The following is a 19,682-nucleotide window of genomic DNA, read 5'->3' as shown; positions in this document are numbered from 1 at the left end:
ATACAAACATATTTCAATCCAATTCCATTTTTTGGATAGTGATAATACTAATAAACAGTTCAACTTCCTTCTCGGTTGCATTTGGTTTTTGCACGAAGGGCACAAGGGGTCATTGTATTTTCCATATAGCTTACTCGACTGAGCACATTGTAAAGGGTAAAATGCCGCTTGTGTTGGAACCAGAATGACCAAAACCGACGAGTGCAACAAGTCCCTTGTCATGAATCCCACCTCCTAGAGACCAGGTTACACCGTTAGTAGATGCGGCATTCTCGGGAAGTGATGGTATGACGGTGACCGGTATGATACTACGACACCATGATGGGACGATCATCTTGGTTCCTTATAGATTCTTGTTCTACTGCAATGACGCACTGGAAGCCGAGATACATGCTATGTCAGTTGCTGTGCATGGCCTTGACCATGCGACACACTGTGTTTCCAGTTGTCGTGCAATCAGATTCATCCATGGCCCTATCGATCTTCATAGATGCATCATTTTTTTTGCATCAAGTACATGAGAGAAAACTAGGTGTTTATTCCACAAAAGTTTTATCGTAGTCATAATAGAGTAGCAGATTCTTTAGGGAGATACAATCATACCGAGCATAGCACAACTGTGTGGCCAAGAAACACATGTCATCTTGTTTACATAAATGCTGTTGTATGGGAACCACAAAGAAAACATGATATCCTGTGCTAAAAGCAGCACGTCCACATGATCTATTGTGTACCATTTCCCTTCACCATGTCCCACTCTCACATGTCCGGGTTCCATCACTTTGCCATAGGGGAACAAGCATCGAGACATGATCTAACGTGTACAGTTTTCAGAAGGTTTTGGCATCGGACACGCGTATCCGCATCTTTCGCTTGGTAGGTGCACATCAACATCGGAGAAAGCAATTTTCTTAAGAAAACCGTAGCTGAAGAGAAAAGGGTTTGAATTTCTGACGGGTGCTTCTCCCTGGAACGAAAAGGCCAGCAATAAAAGACCGGAGGGACAGGTGGCGGCCACCCCTGAACCCGAAAAGGCTCCGCGCCTTTGCAAAAAGAAAAAAAACTGTGCGTTACACTCAAAAGTGGTGGGGCCCCTGGCCGACCTGACGGCGTGTCGTTGTGTTGGGTCGACTCGAATATCCCACCACGCCACGCCATCGGATCCCCAGCTTCCCTCTCCGCCTCACCGATCTCGCCTCGCCTCGCCAAGCCCACCAACTGGTTCACGCCGCATCGCATCGCGATCCAGCGCCCCTCTCGAGCCTTCCATCCAGAGCCCTCCCAAACCCCTCCGCCCCCCCGTCCGCCGCCGCCGGGCCGGAGATGGGGTACATCGGCGCGCACGGCGTGGAGACGCTGAAGCGCTACAGGTACAGCGGCCAGGACCACTCGGTGGTGGCCAAGTACGTGCTGCAGCCCTTCTGGAGCCGCTGCGTCACCCTCTTCCCGCTCTGGATGCCGTGAGTCCCCCGCCCCCCCCCCCCCCCCCCCCCCCCCCCGCTCTACTCACTGGTTAGAGTAGATGGATGAGGTTTAGTCAGTGGTTGGAGAGTAGATGCGCCCAAGAGGGTCGAATTGTGGGTTGGGGAACGGGGGTGACCGCATCGTAAGCCTGCTTTGAAGGAACGTTTGAAGAGAGGTGGGGACTTAACTTAATGAGAGGCAGGTTAATATGACTGAAGCCTTGAGGGTATCTCAAACTCCCTAACTGTTTGGATTGGCAATTTGATTGTGTATTACTCTGACTCATCAGGCTGTCAGTGGGCAGTGATTTGCATGCCAATTGCTTTAAACACAGTAACTCAACGAGATGCAGGCTAATATGACTCAAGCCTTCACAAACTCCTTAAAACTGCAAGGATTGACAATTTGTTTGTACATTACTACTTTAACTTGTCAGGTCATCAGAAGTCAGTGGTTTGTCATTACAGTTGCTCTGAACAAAGGAAGTGTGGGGTTACATGCCTGCCTAGTGTAGAGTGTGACATCTCTTTACCTCATTATCTGTAAATTATACTATGATTTTTTGATTAACTTAGATGACCAATGGCCAAGTGATTGGGCTTGAACAACGGGTGACAGAACAATCAAACTTGATATTCCTGTTTTCATCTTACAGATTAATAACTAGCAGGATCGATCTTACACTTATTTTTTTTTCTCCCGAGCACGCATCAAAATACTCGTCTTTCATATTAGAAGGCGAACACCCAAATGGCGCAAAAGCTACACAACCACCACGAGAAAAAGGCAAAAAATCTTGAAAAAACAAAGAACGAAAAAGGCACAAAACTATGGAGGTAAGTGTGACTAGAGATGTGGCCACAAGGGCGAGGGGCATGCAGGACAATGCTTGGAGCTCCTTGGAGCCTGCCAACCTCCACTGATCTGCCTCACTGAAGATCTGTTGTCTAGGTCCTGGCTGTAAGGGTACTCGTTAACACACATACTTCTCTGCTGCCACAGTCTCTACATTGTTAGGATGGTCAGAGAACTGAGATCTTGCACTTTCTTGGTGCTACATATCAACATTCTATAATTGAAGGAAATAGATTTGTAGTCTTGTGCAAACAGTTTTTTTTCTTTCAATTTTTGTTCTTTTCATCAGAGCTCTTGAACTAATTTATAATTTTCCACATTTGCATGTATCACCAACGTATAGACCAAACATGGTAAGAGATTGATCAGTAAATTGTCAATTCTTCCTTGGGTTCATTTCATTTGGAGCAGTCTGTGGTGATCCTTTCCAAATTTTCAGATCACACTCATGGGATTTATGTTTCTACTTACATCTTCGCTGCTTAGCTATGTGAGTGTCTTTCTTAATTTATTTTCTTCTTATTTCGGAGAGCTGCTAAAATAGTGACCTAAAATGTCTTACATTTGTTTATGGAGGTAGTATGTTGCTGTTAATATCTCGACGTTGTCACCTTATGATGCATTCCACGTTTTATGTTATGTCTTGTTTTCCACTTATGACTCTAATTTCACAGATTTATTCACCCCACCTTGACACAGCTCCCCCTCGGTGGGTCCATCTTGCCCATGGAATACTTCTCTTCTTGTACCAGGTGTGTGAAACTGAGAATGAGATTGCAAACTGAGAATGAGATTGCAAACTCATGAGATTGCAAACTGAGAATAATTTATCTGACTGATGTAACTATTAAAAACACATACACAAAGCAAACGGGAAATTATCATGTCATCTAGTTCACTGGTTTGAATTAATCAACTATATTGTATTGTGCATGCTAGACTTTTGATGCCGTTGATGGTAAACAAGCAAGGCGCACCAGCTCATCAAGTCCTCTAGGAGAACTTTTTGATCATGGTATTTTTTTCCTGCCCTCTCTGACTCTCTCTCGCTCTCTCTCAACATCTCAATCTTACACTATTCAAAATTTTCATTTGGCAGGATGTGACGCCCTTGCCTGCGCTGTAAGGATTTTTTTTATTCGAGGCCTTCACCTTGTCCTCGTCTTTCACTAAAGATATATTTGTCTTATTTATCTTGACTGGGCTCGTCCTTATACTGTGGTTAGTTTGAAGCCTTGGCCCTTGGAAGCACCTTGATGTGTGGAAGGTTGACATTCTGTTATTGGGTGGTTGCTGCTGTCCCATTTTATCTGGCAACATGGGAACAGTAAGGCTTTTAGAATTCAATTTCTCTGAGCATATTCCAGATATCTGCAAAGCAAGATGCTCTTTGTCCGAAATGTTAAAAAAAATGTCATTTCAATTGTAATCTTGCATTCTTCTTTCTGTAATAATGAGTTTAGACCCCTGCATGCTGCAGCTTTTGGTGCGGCATGAAGATTGATTTAGTGGGATGATACTACTGATTTTTTTTTCTGTGTGAACTTATGTGTATGCCAACCGAATGTATGAGTTACATGTGGGTAAACCTCATCTATTCATTTCAGAAAGGTTTTTTTTTACCATAAAAGCATGGTTATCTAGCCCAGAGTTTTGAGCAACTAGCTCATAATGTTTCTGATATTAGACTCTGCTTTCTCCTTGTGTTGACCTTACACCAGTGTAACTGGCACCTCATAGGTAATTTTTGTCATAGTTGAGTAACAGATTGGCACATTACATGCATCCATTTGCTTATCACTTCCTTTATCATAGTATTTCTTCTATTTCTGTAGAATCTTCTACTGACCACTGATTTCACATAAGAAACTTAGGGGTCAGCTCAACATTTGCTTCCAGAACTCTCATACTGCTGTCTTTATGTTTGGTTTTTCACATTTGGTAATGCATTAATTTCTTGGAAGCTCTTATTGACGGTTGTATTTCTCATGCTGCCAGCTACTTCACAAATACTCTTATTCTTCCTGTAATAAATGGACCAACGGAAGGCCTGATGCTGATCTATGTCTCCCACCTTTTTACCTTTTTTACTGGTAATTTACCTAAGCAAGACTTGATATTCAAATAGCTTTTTGTTTCTTTAGTTTTTTTTTACATTCTTCTAAGATAAGCAATTCTACTCCCCAATTTAGGTGCTGAATGGTGGGTGCAAGATTTTCGAAAATCCCTCCCTCTTATTAGTTTGGTTCCACTTCCGTTTGTTCCAGGTATGTTACTTTAGGAACTGCGAATGCCTTTTCTGTTCATTTTGTGTATTATCCTCTATTTCGATAATGACTGCTGGCATAGGTATGTGCAATTTACTTTACTCCTTTTCTGCTGGAGTGCGAGTTACAACTTACATCGGCTACCAGTTTTGCCAACATAGTAGCACACAAGTACTCCACGTGACTATTAATAGAAACTGTTTCTGATTTGTTGCTTTAACTTGTATCAGAAATCCCCTTATATGTTATCGTGCTGATTCTGATGATCATGTTTGCTGTAATCCCAACAGTTGGATCCAAGTGAGTTTAAATTCCTTTGTATTTTATTTTTCGAGTAACTTTTTTCATGGCTCCATGACATGAAGTTACATATGACTGATTCCTATGCCTGTCATGCAGTTCTTCTCTGTGTTTAATACCCAAAACTTCTATGAAATTGCTTGCAAATATTTGAATCTTCATGTTTCACGAACCAGTTCCCTTGCAAGTGATTTGTTTGTGGCATTTACTGCATGTCCACTAAACACTTTCCAATGCAATAAGCCAATAATCATGTGCTGCATATGTCTTACTGATATTTCTTGCTTACACATGACTGATTCTCCTGTCATGCAGTATTGGTAATGTCCAAAAAGTAGTTGATGCACGGAAAGGGAGCATGGAATTAGCATTAGCAATGGTAAGTTTTTGGAATTTCCTGTATGTACAATACTTAAAAGCTTGTAATCTTTTAGGCTGTATATTCCTGGACTAGAGTGCTTTTGAAAACTCTAGTCCGTCCATCCATTTGAACTTCAAGAGGCAAGCAATGATTTGAATATTTGATATGTATAGTTTTGAGTTTGCGTATATGTGCATATGAATACTCTTTGTTATCATCAAGCTTGTATTTTTTACCGGAAACTGTAGGAGAGGCGCTGACGATGAAATTTTATAGATAAAATATACACAAAAGCTTGTATGTCTTTGGACAACAAAATTACAAATGCATAATGTTGTATAAACACCTAGTTCGCCCCAAAGCTTATAACTAGGACATCTAAAATGGCAAAGTCGGGTCTTAGCTGTTGGGTTTAATTTTGTAGCTATTATTTTATCTTGGACAGGTGCAGCTCTTACAAATATTCTGCATTCGAACAGTTCAAGTTCCATGTGATTATTTATTTATTTAAATATTCAATTCAACCTGGAAGGCTGAAACCTTGTTTATCTTCTTACATTCCATGCACATTCTAATGCTTGTATTTTACATTTGGGCTGCAGCTCCTTCCATTTATTGCGCTGTTAGCTGGAGTTGCTGTCTGGTATGGGATCAGAAAGTCTATTCATTGTTTATCATACGAAATATAACTCTCTGAATGTAACACTAGTTTTATTTATCTTGTTGTGTAGGTGTTATCTCTCTCCTTCAGATATCATGAAGAACCAGCCACATCTGCTTGTGATTGGAACTGGTTCTGCTTTTGGATATTTGGTTGTAAGTTCCTTTTTTGTTGTTGGGTTCCTTGACCCTGACTTGCTGAGTAGTTTGTAATATTGAATAATGTGCTTTCATATTTATGATATTGGTTCCTGGCTTCCTGCTAAATCGCACGGTGTCTGTCTACTTTTCCTTCTAAAACACAGTATGTTGCATGTATAATTATGCATTGCGAAAAGAAGGAAAAAATGTTAGGGTTCACAAGCGTCATATTATTTGCATGTTGGATGTCTTCTTTACTTCTAGATGTTGATCCAGTGCACAACAAGATCGACTGCCTTCCAAAGAGCAGGCGATACCTTTTTCTTCACTTGTCATGGATTTAACTCTGAACTGACCAAGCATCAAACATCCAGACGAAATGATTGTCCTAGTGCTGTTATCTTGGTAGTTCCGGTTGCTACTGGAAGTAGACTACACACCTTCAGCATCTGCCACCTAGTGCAACCTTATTAGCGTTCTGTTGCTACATCTGCAAATGTTCAAACTATATAACTTTGTACATCAAACAAACTGCAAATGTTCAAATGTAATCTGTTGCTACATCTTCTAACCATTGATTTCAATAAGAAGGTAAGGTATAATTCTGATTTCAATGTAATTTTTTGTAAATTATTGATTCGTGTAGATATGATCTAGTATCACTTAATCTGAAGCTTATTGCTTTCGGTATAATTCTGATTTTAACATATTTTTTATTATTATTGATTCGTGTAGATATGATCTAGTGTCACTTAATCTAAAACTTATTGCTTTCAAGACTCCGATTCTGTGATTTGAGATTATAAACTCAGAAATGTTGACAGACGGTGTGTAAGTCGAGTTATCTCTGGGAAACTGGATAGTTCTGTTATCCACCTGGACATATGGAATTCATGGCAAAAGCACATAATGACTTGGATATGACACATGGGCAAGCAAATCACCTTACAACTAACATAGACTCGCAGATTGAACTCATGTTCTGTGCTGCATGCAGTGGCACTCCATTTTCTGAATAAGCATCTAAAGGCATTCAGTTCCTCCATGTTATTTCTGCTATTGCATCTAATGGGTTTTATCAATTGACTTGAAAGTGGCATGCATAGCAGATAAACTGAACTATGATCATTCTTAATTTTTTCTGGAATTGCTACTATTTTTCCATAATATAAATGAACTTGCCATGCGTGGACAGGGAAGGATGATACTTGCTCATTTGTGTGACGAGCCCAAAGGTCTAAAAACAGGAATGTGCATGGTATGTCTATGTTGTGTAGTGCATGTTTTCGCTCTGCTACATACGAAGTGTAAGAATAATTCAAAATAATGGCTAAGTATCTCTTATTTCAGGCTCTGGTGTTTCTTCCTTTTGCTATCGCAAATGCTCTCACCGCAAAGATTAACGACGGGTAAGTTTCTTTATGCTTGCGCGCCTAGTATTGCTAAATTGGAACTGTACCTTTGTGCAGTTAAGCTAAGCGATGCATCATTTTTATTGACAGGACTCCTTTGGTTGATGAGCTTTTGGTTATTCTTCTGTATTGTGCAACCTCAGGTGAAGTACCGCACCCCAACATTTAGTTTGAGATGTCCGTCTCAGCTGAATCGCTTTGCCTCTTTCTTGCAACCTAAGTGACATATATAAATGTCCAACCATCTCATGTCTTGTTTATTTGTAACAGTGGGTCTTTACATGCATCTCGCCATTTCGGTTTGTCATGAAATCAAGGATGCTCTTGGAATCTATTGCTTCAGGTCTGGAAATCTCACATGTTCTTTTTTAACACAATGAAATCTCCTGTGTCATCTGACCATGCTGAAAAGACCATATCTAACACCACTTTTTACTGTTTCACAGGATAGCCAGAAAAGAGGCTTGAATTTGCCTGAATCCTTCCATAGGAAGCATTCTGCCTTCCAGACATTGTCTGTCTGCATTCACAAGTCTAATGTTACAACAACGCATAGCCATGGATGCTCAACGAATCATGTCTTTGTAACTCCATGGCCACCGATTATTCATCATGTTAAATGCAGATTTGTGTCAAGTAGGGTATGTGCATGTGGTGCGGTCGGTGTATACATCATGGGTAGGGAAGCGGTAGCTTTCTTAACTTAAACTAGATGGTGGGATGACCGTTGTTTGTAAGATTGTGTTCCAAGAGAATTCTTTTGTGGGGTGCAAAGCCTAGTCTCGCCAAACTTTTTTCTTTTTCTTTTGAGAGGAGTAAATTACCGTATAGCGAATGTAATTTTGGGTGGCGCAAGCCGTCTTGTGAAACTAATTTACATGGCTTGTAGGTTTCCTTTTAGAACAAGTTTAGTAATGCCATACGCGTGCTAAAAAGTCCCTTTGTTTTAGAATACAAGGTGTATAGATATCGTACATCTAGTGACTATTATCCATGCTAACATTGTCCGTTCCACATATAAATGTTGGAGTTTTGTAATACCATATGCGAGCTAAATATATACTCACTCTGCCTTGTAATGTAGGACTTCTTTTGACACTACACTTGTAATCTAGGACGTTTTTTTGACACTAATGTAGTATCAAAAAACGGACAGAGGGGGCAGGTAACTATGCTTCTATTAAAAAAAGAGGCGGCACACAATTTCAGTTACTGGGTGCTTGCATATGTTCACAACAAAGAAAAATATTAAAAAAAGGCTAAGACTATTTTTCCTTACTTTTAAACAAACCTATGGGCTAGCATGACAACTTAAGGCCTAAGGAGGTCAATTTTTTTTTAAGGAAAGGCCATTATGGCTAGCTTTATTAAACTAAAAGACATTTACATCGTCTATGAGTTTATCAACCACAAAGTCAGGTGGCTCGTCTAACCAACTTAAAGTAGACTTATTATAATAACTGTAGTTAGCTAGCACATGAGCTGCTTGATTACAAGAACGAAAAAAATATTTAAATATGACCTTCCCAATTGTAGTGCTTATATCCACACACTCTGCAAATAATGCTGCGGCTTCATCCCACCATCGTGTATGACCAGTACAAAAGTTGATTACTTGGAGAGAATCTGGCTCTGCTTCAATTCGGTTAAATCCCAAAGAATTGGCAAATGATAGTCCATCTCTCATAGCCATCGCCTCCATGGTAATTGCATCAGCTGCCATTGAGATGAACTTATAATTTCATCAATGCCTAAGGAGGTCATTATTTTAACAAAAGGTAACAGAAACACAATTCACTGATATTGCAGATGGAATGGGGAAAACCAATACGCTGATATCGCAAAGGAAATGGGGAAACTGGAATCCATTTTTTTCCTGAATGTAAAGGTATGCGAATGCAGTCCCATTGTTGGTCAAAATTACATCATCTGTACATACAGCGGATGCAAATCCTAAAGAACTCCAGTTTTGCTGAACTTCAGGTGCCTCGTACGAGGTTTTTGAATAGAACTTCGATAGGCGAGAGAGATGGAAGTCCAGACCTTGCCGGAGAAGAAGCAACCTCGCTGGAGAAGTGGCCCCACTGTCTATCTTAGGGATATGGGGGTGCAGGTTCGCCAGAAAGAAGCAACACCGCTGTCTATCTTACAGGTGCGGGGGTGCAGGGGGGTCGTTGGAGTTGTTCACTAGTGTGGGGCTTAGAGGGAGGACCGGGACGGTGGACAACAACGGCGGTAGAGCCTGCCGACCGCGAGTGGTGGATGCCGTCGGTTGGAGCGGGGCAAGATAGGGGCGTGGGGGGGGGGGGGGAGAAGAGAGGAGGGAGGAAGAAGATGAACAATACTAGATCTATTAATGACTGACGAACCATTTTTTTCAGGTACCTCACAAATAGAGGCTCCCAAAAAACTCTATGTTCCCTAGGTAGTGAGAACTTCGGGCTCTAGTTCCTTCTCAACTGCAAATCATTCTGCGGGGCGCGCCACCGTCATCACCCCTCCCTCGTTGGAGCCAGGCAACCAATGTTGTAGTAAACAGTCGGAAATTCGTCGTGCTAAGGCACCTTACGACCAACGCACCAGAACAACAACCGTCGCCGATGAACAGAATCGCAGATCGAAAGGATCCAACCTGTAGACACACAGACGTAGATGATTGAAGACCGAATCCAGGCGGATCTACCAAAGACAAGTGCTAACCGGATCCCATGAGATCCTTCGGAGACACACCTCCACACTCCCTTCGACGACGCTTGAAGCATCACCGGGACGGAGGCTAAGCGAGGAGAACATTATTCCATCTTTAAGAACTCGCCACCGCCTCGTCTTCTTGAGCATGGCACAAATCTTAACAAAACTCAAAAAGACACCTAAAAATGGAGCCTCCCATTGGCAAGGGCTAGGATCCACCACGCCTCCATGGTCCAAGTGAAGGAAATATGCCCTAGAGGCAATAATAAAGTTGTTATTTATATTTCCTTATATCATGATAAATGTTTATTATTCATGCTAGAATTGTATTAACCGGAAACTTAGTACATGTGTGAATACATAGACAAACAGAGTGTCACTAGTATGCCTCTACTTGACTAGCTCGTTGAATCAATGATGGTTATGTTTCCTGACCATAGACAACAGTTGTCATTTGATTAATGAGATCACATCATTAGAGAATGATGTGATTGACTTGACCCATCCGTTAGCTTAGCACGATGATCGTTTAGTTTGTTGCTATTGCTTTCTCCATAACTTATACATGTTCCTATGACTATGAGATCATGCAACTCCCGAATACCGGAGGAACACTTAGTGTGCTATCAAACGTCACAACGTAACTGGGTGACTATAAAGATGCTCTACAGGTGTCTCCGATGGTGTTTGTTGAGTTGGCATAGATCGAGATTAGGATTTGTCACTCCGAGTATCAGAGAGGTATCTCTGGGCCCTCTCGGTAATGCACATCACTATAAGCCTTGCAAGCAATGTGACTAATGAGTTAGTTACGGGATGATACATTATGGAACGAGTAAAGAGACTTGCCGGTAATGAGATTGAACTACGTATTGAGATACCGACGATCGAATCTCGGGCAAGTAACATACCGATGACAAAGGGAACAACATATATCGTTATGCGGTTTGACCAATAAAGATCTTTGTAGAATATGTGGGAGCCAATATGAACATCCAGGTTCCGCTATTGGTTATTGATCGGAGACGTGTCTCGATCATGTCTACATAGTTCTCGAACCCATAGGGTCCGCACGCTTAACGTTCGGTGATGATCGGTATTATGAGTTTATGTGTTTTGATGTACCCAAGGTAGTTTGGAGTCTCGGATATGATCACGTACATGACGAGGAGTCTCGAAATGGCCGAGACATAAAGATTGATATATTGGATGACTATATTCGGACACGGGATGAGTTCCGATGGTCACCGGATAATTATCAGAGTGCCGGGGGTTATCGGAATCCCCGGGGGATCTAATGGGCCAACATGGGCCTTGTGAGAGAGAGATGAGGGGGCCATAGGGCTGGCTGCGCGCCCCCCTGGGAGTCCGAATTGGACAAGGAGGGGAGGCGGCGCCCCCTCTTTCCCTCCCTCTCTCCCTCTCCTTCCTTCCCCCTTCCTCCTCCTAGTTGGAATAGGAAAGGGGGAGTCCTACTCCTACTAGGAGGAGGACTCCTCCCCTCCTTGGCATGCCACCAAGGGCTGGACGGCCTCCCCCTTGCTCCTTTATATACGGGGGAAGGGGGGCACCCTAAGGACACACAAGTTGATCATTGATCCCTTAGCCGTGTGCGGTGCCCCCCTCCACCATAATCCACCTCGGTCATATCGTCGTAGTGCTTAGGCGAAGCCCTGCGCTGGTAGCTTCATCATCACCGTCATCACGCCGTCGTGCTGACGAAGCTCTCCCTCGACACTGAGCTAGATCAAGAGTTCGTGGGACGTCACCGAGCCGAACGTGTGCAGATCGCGGAGGTGTCGTATTTTCGGTACTAGGATTAATCAATCGTGAAGACGTACGACTACATCAACCGCGCTGTGATAACGCCTCCGCTTATGGTCTACAAGGGTACGTAGACAACACTCTCCCCTCTCGTTGTTGTGCATCACCATGATAGATCTTGCGTGTGCGTAGGATTTTTTTTGAAATTACTGCGTTCCCCAACAGTGGCATCCGAGCCAGGTCTATGCGTAGATGTTATATGCACGAGTAGAAACAAATGAGTTGTGGGGGTGGGTATATACATATTGCTTGCCGTCACTAGTTGATTCTTGATTTGGCGGTATTGTTGGATGAAGCAGCCCAGACCAACATTACGCGTACGCTTACGCGAAACTGGTTCTACTGATGTGCTTCACACACAGGTGGCTGGTGGGTGTCAGTTTCTCCAATTTGAGTTGAATCGGATTCAATGAACATGGTTCTTTCTGAAGATAAAAAAGAAATCACTATACCGTGTTGTGGTTTTTGATGCGTAGGTAAGAACGGTTCTTGCTCAGCCCGTAGCAGCCACGTAAAACTTGCAACAACAAAGTAGAGGACGTCTAGCTTGTTTTTGCAGGGCATGTTGTGATGTGATATGGTCAAGACATGATCCTAAATTTTATTGTATGAGATGATCATGTTTTGTAACAGAGTTATCGGCAACTGGCAGGAGCCATATGGTTGTCGCTTTATTGTAAAATGCAATCGCCATGTAATTGCTTCACTTTATCACTAAGCGGTAGCGATAGTCGTAGAAGCAATAGTTGGCGAGACGACAACGATGCTTCGATGGAGATCAATGTGTCAATCCGGTGACGATGGTGATCATGACGGTGCTTTGGAGATGGAGATCAAAGGCTCAAGATGATGATGGCCATATCATATCACTTATATTGATTGCATGTGATGTTTATCCTTTATCCATCTTATTTTGCTTAGTTCGACGGTAGCATTATAAGATGATCTCTCACTAAATTTCAAGGTATAAGTGTTCTCCCCGAGTATGCACCGTTGCTACAGTTCGTCCCACCGAGACACCACGTGATGATCGGGTGTGATAAGCTCTACGTTCACATACAATGGGTGCAAGCCAGTTTTGCACACGCAGAATACTCAGGTTAAACTTGACGAGCCTAGCATATGCAGATATGGCCTCGGAACACTGAGACCGAAAGGTCGAGCGTGAATCATATAGTAGATATGTTCAACATAGTGATGTTCACCATTGAAAACTACTCTATCTCATGTGATGATCGGACATGGTTTAGTTGATATGGGTCACATGATTACTTAGATGATTAGAGGGATGTCTATCTAAGTGGGAGTTCTTAAGTAATTCGATTAATTGAACTTTAATTTATCATGAACTTAGTACTTGATAGTATTTTGCATGTCTATGCTATTGTAGATAGATGGCCCGTGTTGTTGTTCTGTTGAATTTTAATGCGTTCCTAGAGAAAGCTAAGTTGAAAGATGATGGTAGCAACTACACGGACTGGGTCCGTAACTTGAGGATTATCCTCATTGATGCACAGAAGAATTACGTCCAGGAAGCACCGCTAGGTGACAAACCCGTTGCAGGAGCAACGCCAGATGTTGTGAACACCTGGCAGAGCAAAGCTGATGACTACTCGATAGTTCAGTGTGCCATGCTTTACGGCTTAGAACCGGGACTTCAACGCCGTTTTGAACGTCATGGAGCATATGATATGTTCCAGAAGTTGAAGTTAATATTTCAAGCAAATGCTCGGATTGAGAGATATGAAGTCTCCAATAAGTTCTACAGCTGCAAAATGGAGGAGAATGGTTCTGTCAGTGAACATATACTCAGAATGTCTGGGTACCACAACCACTTGACTCAGCTGGGAGTTAATCTTCCTGATGATAGTGTCATTGACAGAGTTCTTCAATCATTGCCACCAAGCTACAAGAGCTTCGTGATGAACTATAATATGCAAGGGATGGATAAGACTATTCCTGAGCTCTTCGCAATGCTAAAGGTTGCGGAGGTAGAAATCAAGAAGGAGCATCAAGTGTTGATGGTCAACAAGACCACTAGTTTCAAGAAAAAGGGTAAATGGAAGAAGGGAAACTTCAAGAAGAACAACAAGCCAGTTGCTGCTCAAGTGAAGAAACCCAAGTCTGGACCTAAGCCTGAAACTGAGTGCTTCTACTGCAAAGGGACTGGTCACTGGAAGCGGAACTGCCCCAAGCATTTGGCGGACAAGAAGGATGGCAAATTGAAAGGTATATTTGATATACATGTTATTGATGTGTACCTTACTAATGCTCGCAGTAGTGCCTGGGTATTTGATACTGGTTCAGTTACTAACATTTGCAACTCGAAACATGGGCTACGGATTAAGCAAAGATTGGCTAAGGACGAGGTGACGATGCGTGTGGGAAATGGTTCCAAAGTCGATGTGATCGTCGTCGGCACGCTACCTCTACATCTACCTTTGGGATTAGTTTTAGACCAAAATAATTGTTATTTGGTGCCAGTGTTGAGCATGAACATTATATCTGGATCTTGTTTGATGCGAGACGGTTATTCATTTAAATCAGAGAATAATGGTTGTTCTATTTATATGAGTAATATCTTTTATGGTCATGCACCCTTGATGAGTGGTCTATTTTTACTAAATCTTTATAGTAGTGATACACATATTCATAATATTGAAGCCAAAAGATGCAGAGTTGATAATGATAATGCAACTTATTTGTGGCACTGCCGTTTGGCTCATATTGGTGTAAAGCGCATGAAGAAACTCCATTCTGATGGACTGCTGGAATCACTTGGTACTTGCGAACCATGCCTCATGGGCAAGATGACTAAAACTCCGTTCTCCAGAACAATGGAGCGAGCAACAGAGTTATTGGAAATCATACATACTAATGTATGTGGTCCAATGAACATTGAGGCTCGCGACGGATATCGTTATTTTCTAACCTTCACAGATGATTTGAGCAGATATGGTATATCTACTTAATGAAACATAAGTCTGAAACATCTGAAAAGTTCAAAGAATTTTAGAGTGAAGTGGAAAATCATCGTAACAAGAAAATAAAGTTTCTACGATCTGATCGTGGAGGAGAATATTTGAGTTACGAGTTTGGTCTTTATTTGAAACAATGCGGAATAGTTTCGCAATTCACTCCACCCGGAACACCACAGCGTAATGGTGTGTCGAATGTCGTAATCACACTTTACTAGATATGGTGCGATCTATGATGTCTCTTACAGATTTATACCGCTATCATTTTGGGATTATGCTTTAGAGACAGCCGCATTCACGTTAAATAGGGCACCATCGAAATCCGTTAAGACGATGCCTTATGAACTGTGGTTTGGCAAGAAACCAAAGTTGTCGTTTCTGAAAGTTTGGGGCTGCGATGCTTATGTGAAAAAGCTTCAGCCTGATAAGCTCGAACCCAAATTGGAGAAATGTGTCTTCATAGGATACCCAAAGGAGACTGTTGGGTACACCTTCTATCACAGATCCGAAGGCAAGATATTCATTGCTAAGAATGGATCCTTTCTAGAGAAGGAGTTTCTCTCGAAAGAAGTGAGTGGGAGGAAAGTAGAACTTGATGAGGTAATTGTACCTACTCCCTTATTGGAAAGTAGTTCATCACTGAAATCAGTTCCAGTGATTCCTACACCAGTAAGTGAGGAAGCTAATGATGATGATCATGAAACTTTAGATCAAGTTACTACCGAACCTTGTAGGTCAACCAGAGTAAGATCCGCACCAGAGTGGTACGGTAATCCTGTTCTGGAGGTCATGTTACTTGACCATGACGAACCTATGAACTATGAGGAAGTGATGATGAGCCCAGATTCCGAAAAATGGATTGAGGCCATGAAATCTGAGATGGGATCCATGTATGAGAACAAAGTGTGGACTTTGGTTGACTTGCCCGATGATCGGTAGGCCATAGAGAATAAATGGATCTTCAAGAAGAAGGCTGACGCTGACGGTAATGTTACTGTCTACAAAGCTCGACTTGTTGCAAAAGGTTTTTGACAAGTTCAAGGAGTTGACTACGATGAGACCTTCTCACCCGTAGCGATGCTTAAGTCCGTCCAAATCGTGTTAGCAATTGCCGCATTTTATGATTATGAAATTTGGCAAATGGATGTCAAAACTGCATTCCTTAATGGATATCTTAAAGAAGAGTTGTATATGATGCAACCAGAAGGTTTTGTCAATCCAAAAGGTGCTAACAAAGTGTGCAAGCTCCAGCGATCCATTTATGGATTGGTGCAGGCCTCTCGGAGTTGGAATATACGCTTTGATAGTGTGATCAAAGCATATGGTTTTATACAGACTTTTGGAGAAGCATGTATTTACAAGAAAGTGAGTGGGAGCTCTGTAGCATTTCTGATATTATATGTAGATGACATATTGTTAATCGGAAATGGTACTAAATTTCTGAATAGCATAAAAGGATACTTGAGTAAGAATTTTTCAATGAAAGACCTCTGTGAAGCTGCTTATATATTGGGCATCAAGATCTATAGAGATAGATCAAGACACTTAACTGGACTTTCACAAAGCACATACCTTGATAAAGTTTTGAAGAAGTTCAAAATGGACCAGGCAAAGAAAGGGTTCTTGCCTGTGTTACAAGGTGTGAAGTTGAGTCAGACTCAATGCCCGACCACTACAGAAGATAGAGAGAAAATGAAAGTCATTCCCTATGCTTCAGCCATAGGTTCTATCATGTATGCAATGATGTGTACCACACCTGATGTGTGCCTTGCTATTAGTTTAGCAGGGAGGTCCAAAGTAATCTAGGAGTGGATCACTTGACAGTGGTCAAGAACATCCTGAAATGCCTGAAAAGGACTAAGGATATGTTTCTCGTATATGGAGGTGACAAAGAGCTCGTCGTAAACGGTTACGTCGATGCAAGCTTTGACACTGATCCAGATGACTCTAAGTCACAAACTGGACACATGTTTTTATTAAATGGTGGAGCTGTCAGTTGGTGCAGTTCCAAGAAGAGCGTCGTGGCGGGATCTACGTGTGAAGCGGAGTACATAGCTGCTTCGGAAGCAGCAAATGAAGGAGTCTATATGAAAGAGTTCATATTCGATCTAGGTGTCATACCTAGTGCATCGGGTCCAATGAAAATCTTTTGTGACAATACTGGTGCAATTGCCTTGGCAAAGGAATCCAGATTTCACAAGAGAACCAAACACATCAAGAGACGCTTCAATTCCATCCACGATCAAGTCAAGGAGGGAGACACAGAGATTTGCAAGCTACATACGGATCTGAATGTTGCAGACCCGTTGACTAAGCCTCTCTCACGAGCAAAACATGATCAACACTAAGACTCCATGGCTGTTAGAATCATTACAATGTAATCTAGATTATTGACTCTAGTGCAAGTGGGAGACTGAAGGAAATATGCCCTAGAGGCAATAATAAACTTGTTATCTATATTTCCTTATATCATGATAAATGTTTATTTTTCATGCTAGAATTGTATTAACCAAAAACTTAGTACATGTGTGAATACATAGACAAACAGAGTGTCACTAGTATGCCTCTACTTGACTAGCTCATTGAATCAATGATGGTTATGTTTCCTGACCATAGACAAGAGTTGTCATTTGATTAACGGGATCACATCATTAGAGAATGATGTGATTGACTTGACCCATCCGTTAATTTAGCATGATGATCGTTTAGTTTGTTGCTATTGCTTCCTCCATAACTTATACATGTTCCTATGACTATGAGATCATGCAACTCCCGAATACCGGAGGAACACTTAGTGTGCTATCAAACGTCACAACGTAACTGGGTGACTATAAAGATGCTCTACAGGTGTCTCCGATGGTGTTTGTTGAGTTGGCATAGATCGAGATTAGGATTTGTCACTCCGAGTATCAGAGAGGTATCTCTGGGCCCTCTCGGTAATGCACATCACTATAAGCCTTGCAAGCAATGTGATTAATGAGTTAGTTACGGGATGATACATTATGGAACGAGTAAAGAGACTTGTCGGTAACGAGATTGAACTACGTATTGAGATACCGACGATCGAATCTCGGGCAAGTAACATACCGATGACAAAGGGAACAACATATATCGTTATGCGGTTTGACCAATAAAGATCTTTGTAGAATATGTGGGAGCCAATATGAACATCCAGGTTCCGCTATTGGTTATTGATCGGAGACGTGTCTCGATCATGTCTACATAGTTCTCGAACCCATAGGGTCCGCACGCTTAACGTTCGGTGATGATCGGTATTATGAGTTTATGTGTTTTGATGTACCCAAGGTAGTTTGGAGTCCCGGATATGATCACGTACATGACGAGGAGTCTCAAAATGGCCGAGACATAAAGATTGATATATTGGATGACTATATTCGGACACCGGATGAGTTCCGGGGGTCACCGGATAATTATCGGAGTGCCGGGGGGTTATCGGAACCCCCGGGGGATCTAATGTGCCAACATGGGCCTTGTGAGAGAGAGAGAGGAGGGGGCCTTAGGGATGGCCACGCACCCCCATTGGGAGTCCGAATTGGACAAGGAGGGGAGGCGGCGCCCCCTCTTTCCCTCCCTCTCTCCCTCTCCCTCCTTCCCCCTTCCTCCTCCTAGTTGGACTAGGAAAGGGGGAGTCCTACTCCTACTTGTTGGGGAACGTAGCAGAATTTTAAAATTTTCTACGCATCACCAAGATCAATCTATGGAGTCATCTAGCAATGAGGGGGAAAGGAGTGCATCTACATACCCTTGTAGATCGCGCGCGGAAGCGTTCAAGAGAACGGGGTTGATGGAGTCGTACTCGTCGTGATCCAAATCACCGATGACCTAGTGCCGAACGGACGGCACCTCCGTGTTCAACACACGTACGGTTGAGAAGACATCTCCTCCTTCTTGATCCAGCAAGGGGGAAGGAGAGGTTGATGAAGATCCAGCAGCACGACGGCGTGGTGGTGGATGTAGCAGGATCCCGGCAGGGCTTCGCCAAGCGCAAGCGGGGAGGAGAGGTGTTACGGAGGGAGAGGGAGGCGCCAAGAGCAAGGGTGCGGCTGCCCTCCCCCCCTCTTTATATAGGGGCCTTGGGGGGGGCGGCCCTAGGAGATGAATCTCCAAGGGGGCGGCGGCCAAGGGGTGGCTTCCCCCCCAAGCCAAGTGGGGGGCGCCCCCACCCCTAGGGTTTCCCAACCCTAGGCGCAGGGGAGGCCCAAGGGGGGGGCGCACCAGCCCACCAGGGGCTACTTCCCCTCCCACACCTATGTGACCAAGGCGGCAGTGCCACAAGTATGTGGGACTATCATTATCAACCTTACATCTTTTGGTATTCACACTATGAATATGTGTAACATTACGCTCGAGATTCATTAAGAATAAACCATTCACCAACGGAGCATGACCATAAAACATATCTCTCATATGAATAGAACAACCATTATTCTCGGATTTAAATGAGTAGCCATCTCGAATTAAACGAGATCCTGATACAATGTTCATGCTCAAAGCTGCACTAAATAACAATTATTGAGGTTTAAAACTAATCCCGTAGGTAAATGTAGAGGCAGCGTGCCGACGGTGATCACATCGACCTTGGAACCATTCCCGACGCGCATCGTCACCTCGTCCTTTGCCAGTCTCCGCTTATTCCGCAGCTCCCGCTTTGAGTTACAAATGTGAGCAACCGCACCGGTATCAAATACCCAGGAGCTACTACGAGTAC

General features: G+C 42.7%; 1 protein-coding gene across 2 annotated transcripts; it reads left to right on the top strand.

The window, feature by feature from the left end:
* The first annotated feature begins 1,182 nt into the window (after positions 1-1,182).
* On the top strand, positions 1,183-8,395 carry LOC125525457 (choline/ethanolaminephosphotransferase 1). Of its 2 annotated transcripts, XM_048690462.2 has the most exons (18): positions 1,183-1,460; positions 2,663-2,672; positions 2,759-2,809; positions 2,994-3,071; positions 3,259-3,334; positions 3,419-3,441; positions 3,546-3,646; positions 4,318-4,412; positions 4,512-4,586; positions 4,817-4,886; positions 5,202-5,265; positions 5,850-5,890; positions 5,979-6,063; positions 7,244-7,306; positions 7,399-7,457; positions 7,551-7,603; positions 7,731-7,803; positions 7,907-8,395. In XM_048690462.2, exons 1-18 carry the CDS (start codon positions 1,324-1,326, stop codon positions 7,926-7,928), a joined length of 1,176 nt encoding a protein of 391 aa, XP_048546419.2. In that variant the 5' UTR covers positions 1,183-1,323; the 3' UTR covers positions 7,929-8,395. The 2 variants fall into 2 exon arrangements, with proteins under 2 accessions (XP_048546419.2, XP_048546418.2); XM_048690461.2 differs by lacking the exon at positions 2,663-2,672 and having other exon boundaries at positions 1,186-1,460.
* Positions 8,396-19,682: the final 11,287 nt, after the last annotated feature.

This window comes from Triticum urartu, chromosome 7A, assembly GCF_056163025.1.
Source record: "Triticum urartu cultivar PI428250 chromosome 7A, HENAU_Tu73, whole genome shotgun sequence".
Classification (NCBI taxonomy): Eukaryota; Viridiplantae; Streptophyta; class Magnoliopsida; order Poales; family Poaceae; genus Triticum; species Triticum urartu.
This window is presented reverse-complemented; position numbering and strand designations above follow the sequence as displayed.

Bases quoted from the DNA above. Each gene is read 5' to 3' on its own strand.
- LOC125525457 (XM_048690462.2), top strand. From the start codon at position 1,324: ATGGGGTACATCGGCGCGCACGGCGTGGAGACGCTGAAGCGCTACAGG. The intron at 7,307-7,398 runs GTATGTCTATGT...CTCTTATTTCAG, and splicing joins TAAAAACAGGAATGTGCATG to GCTCTGGTGTTTCTTCCTTT. The intron at 7,804-7,906 runs GTCTGGAAATCT...ACTGTTTCACAG, and splicing joins CTTGGAATCTATTGCTTCAG to GATAGCCAGAAAAGAGGCTT.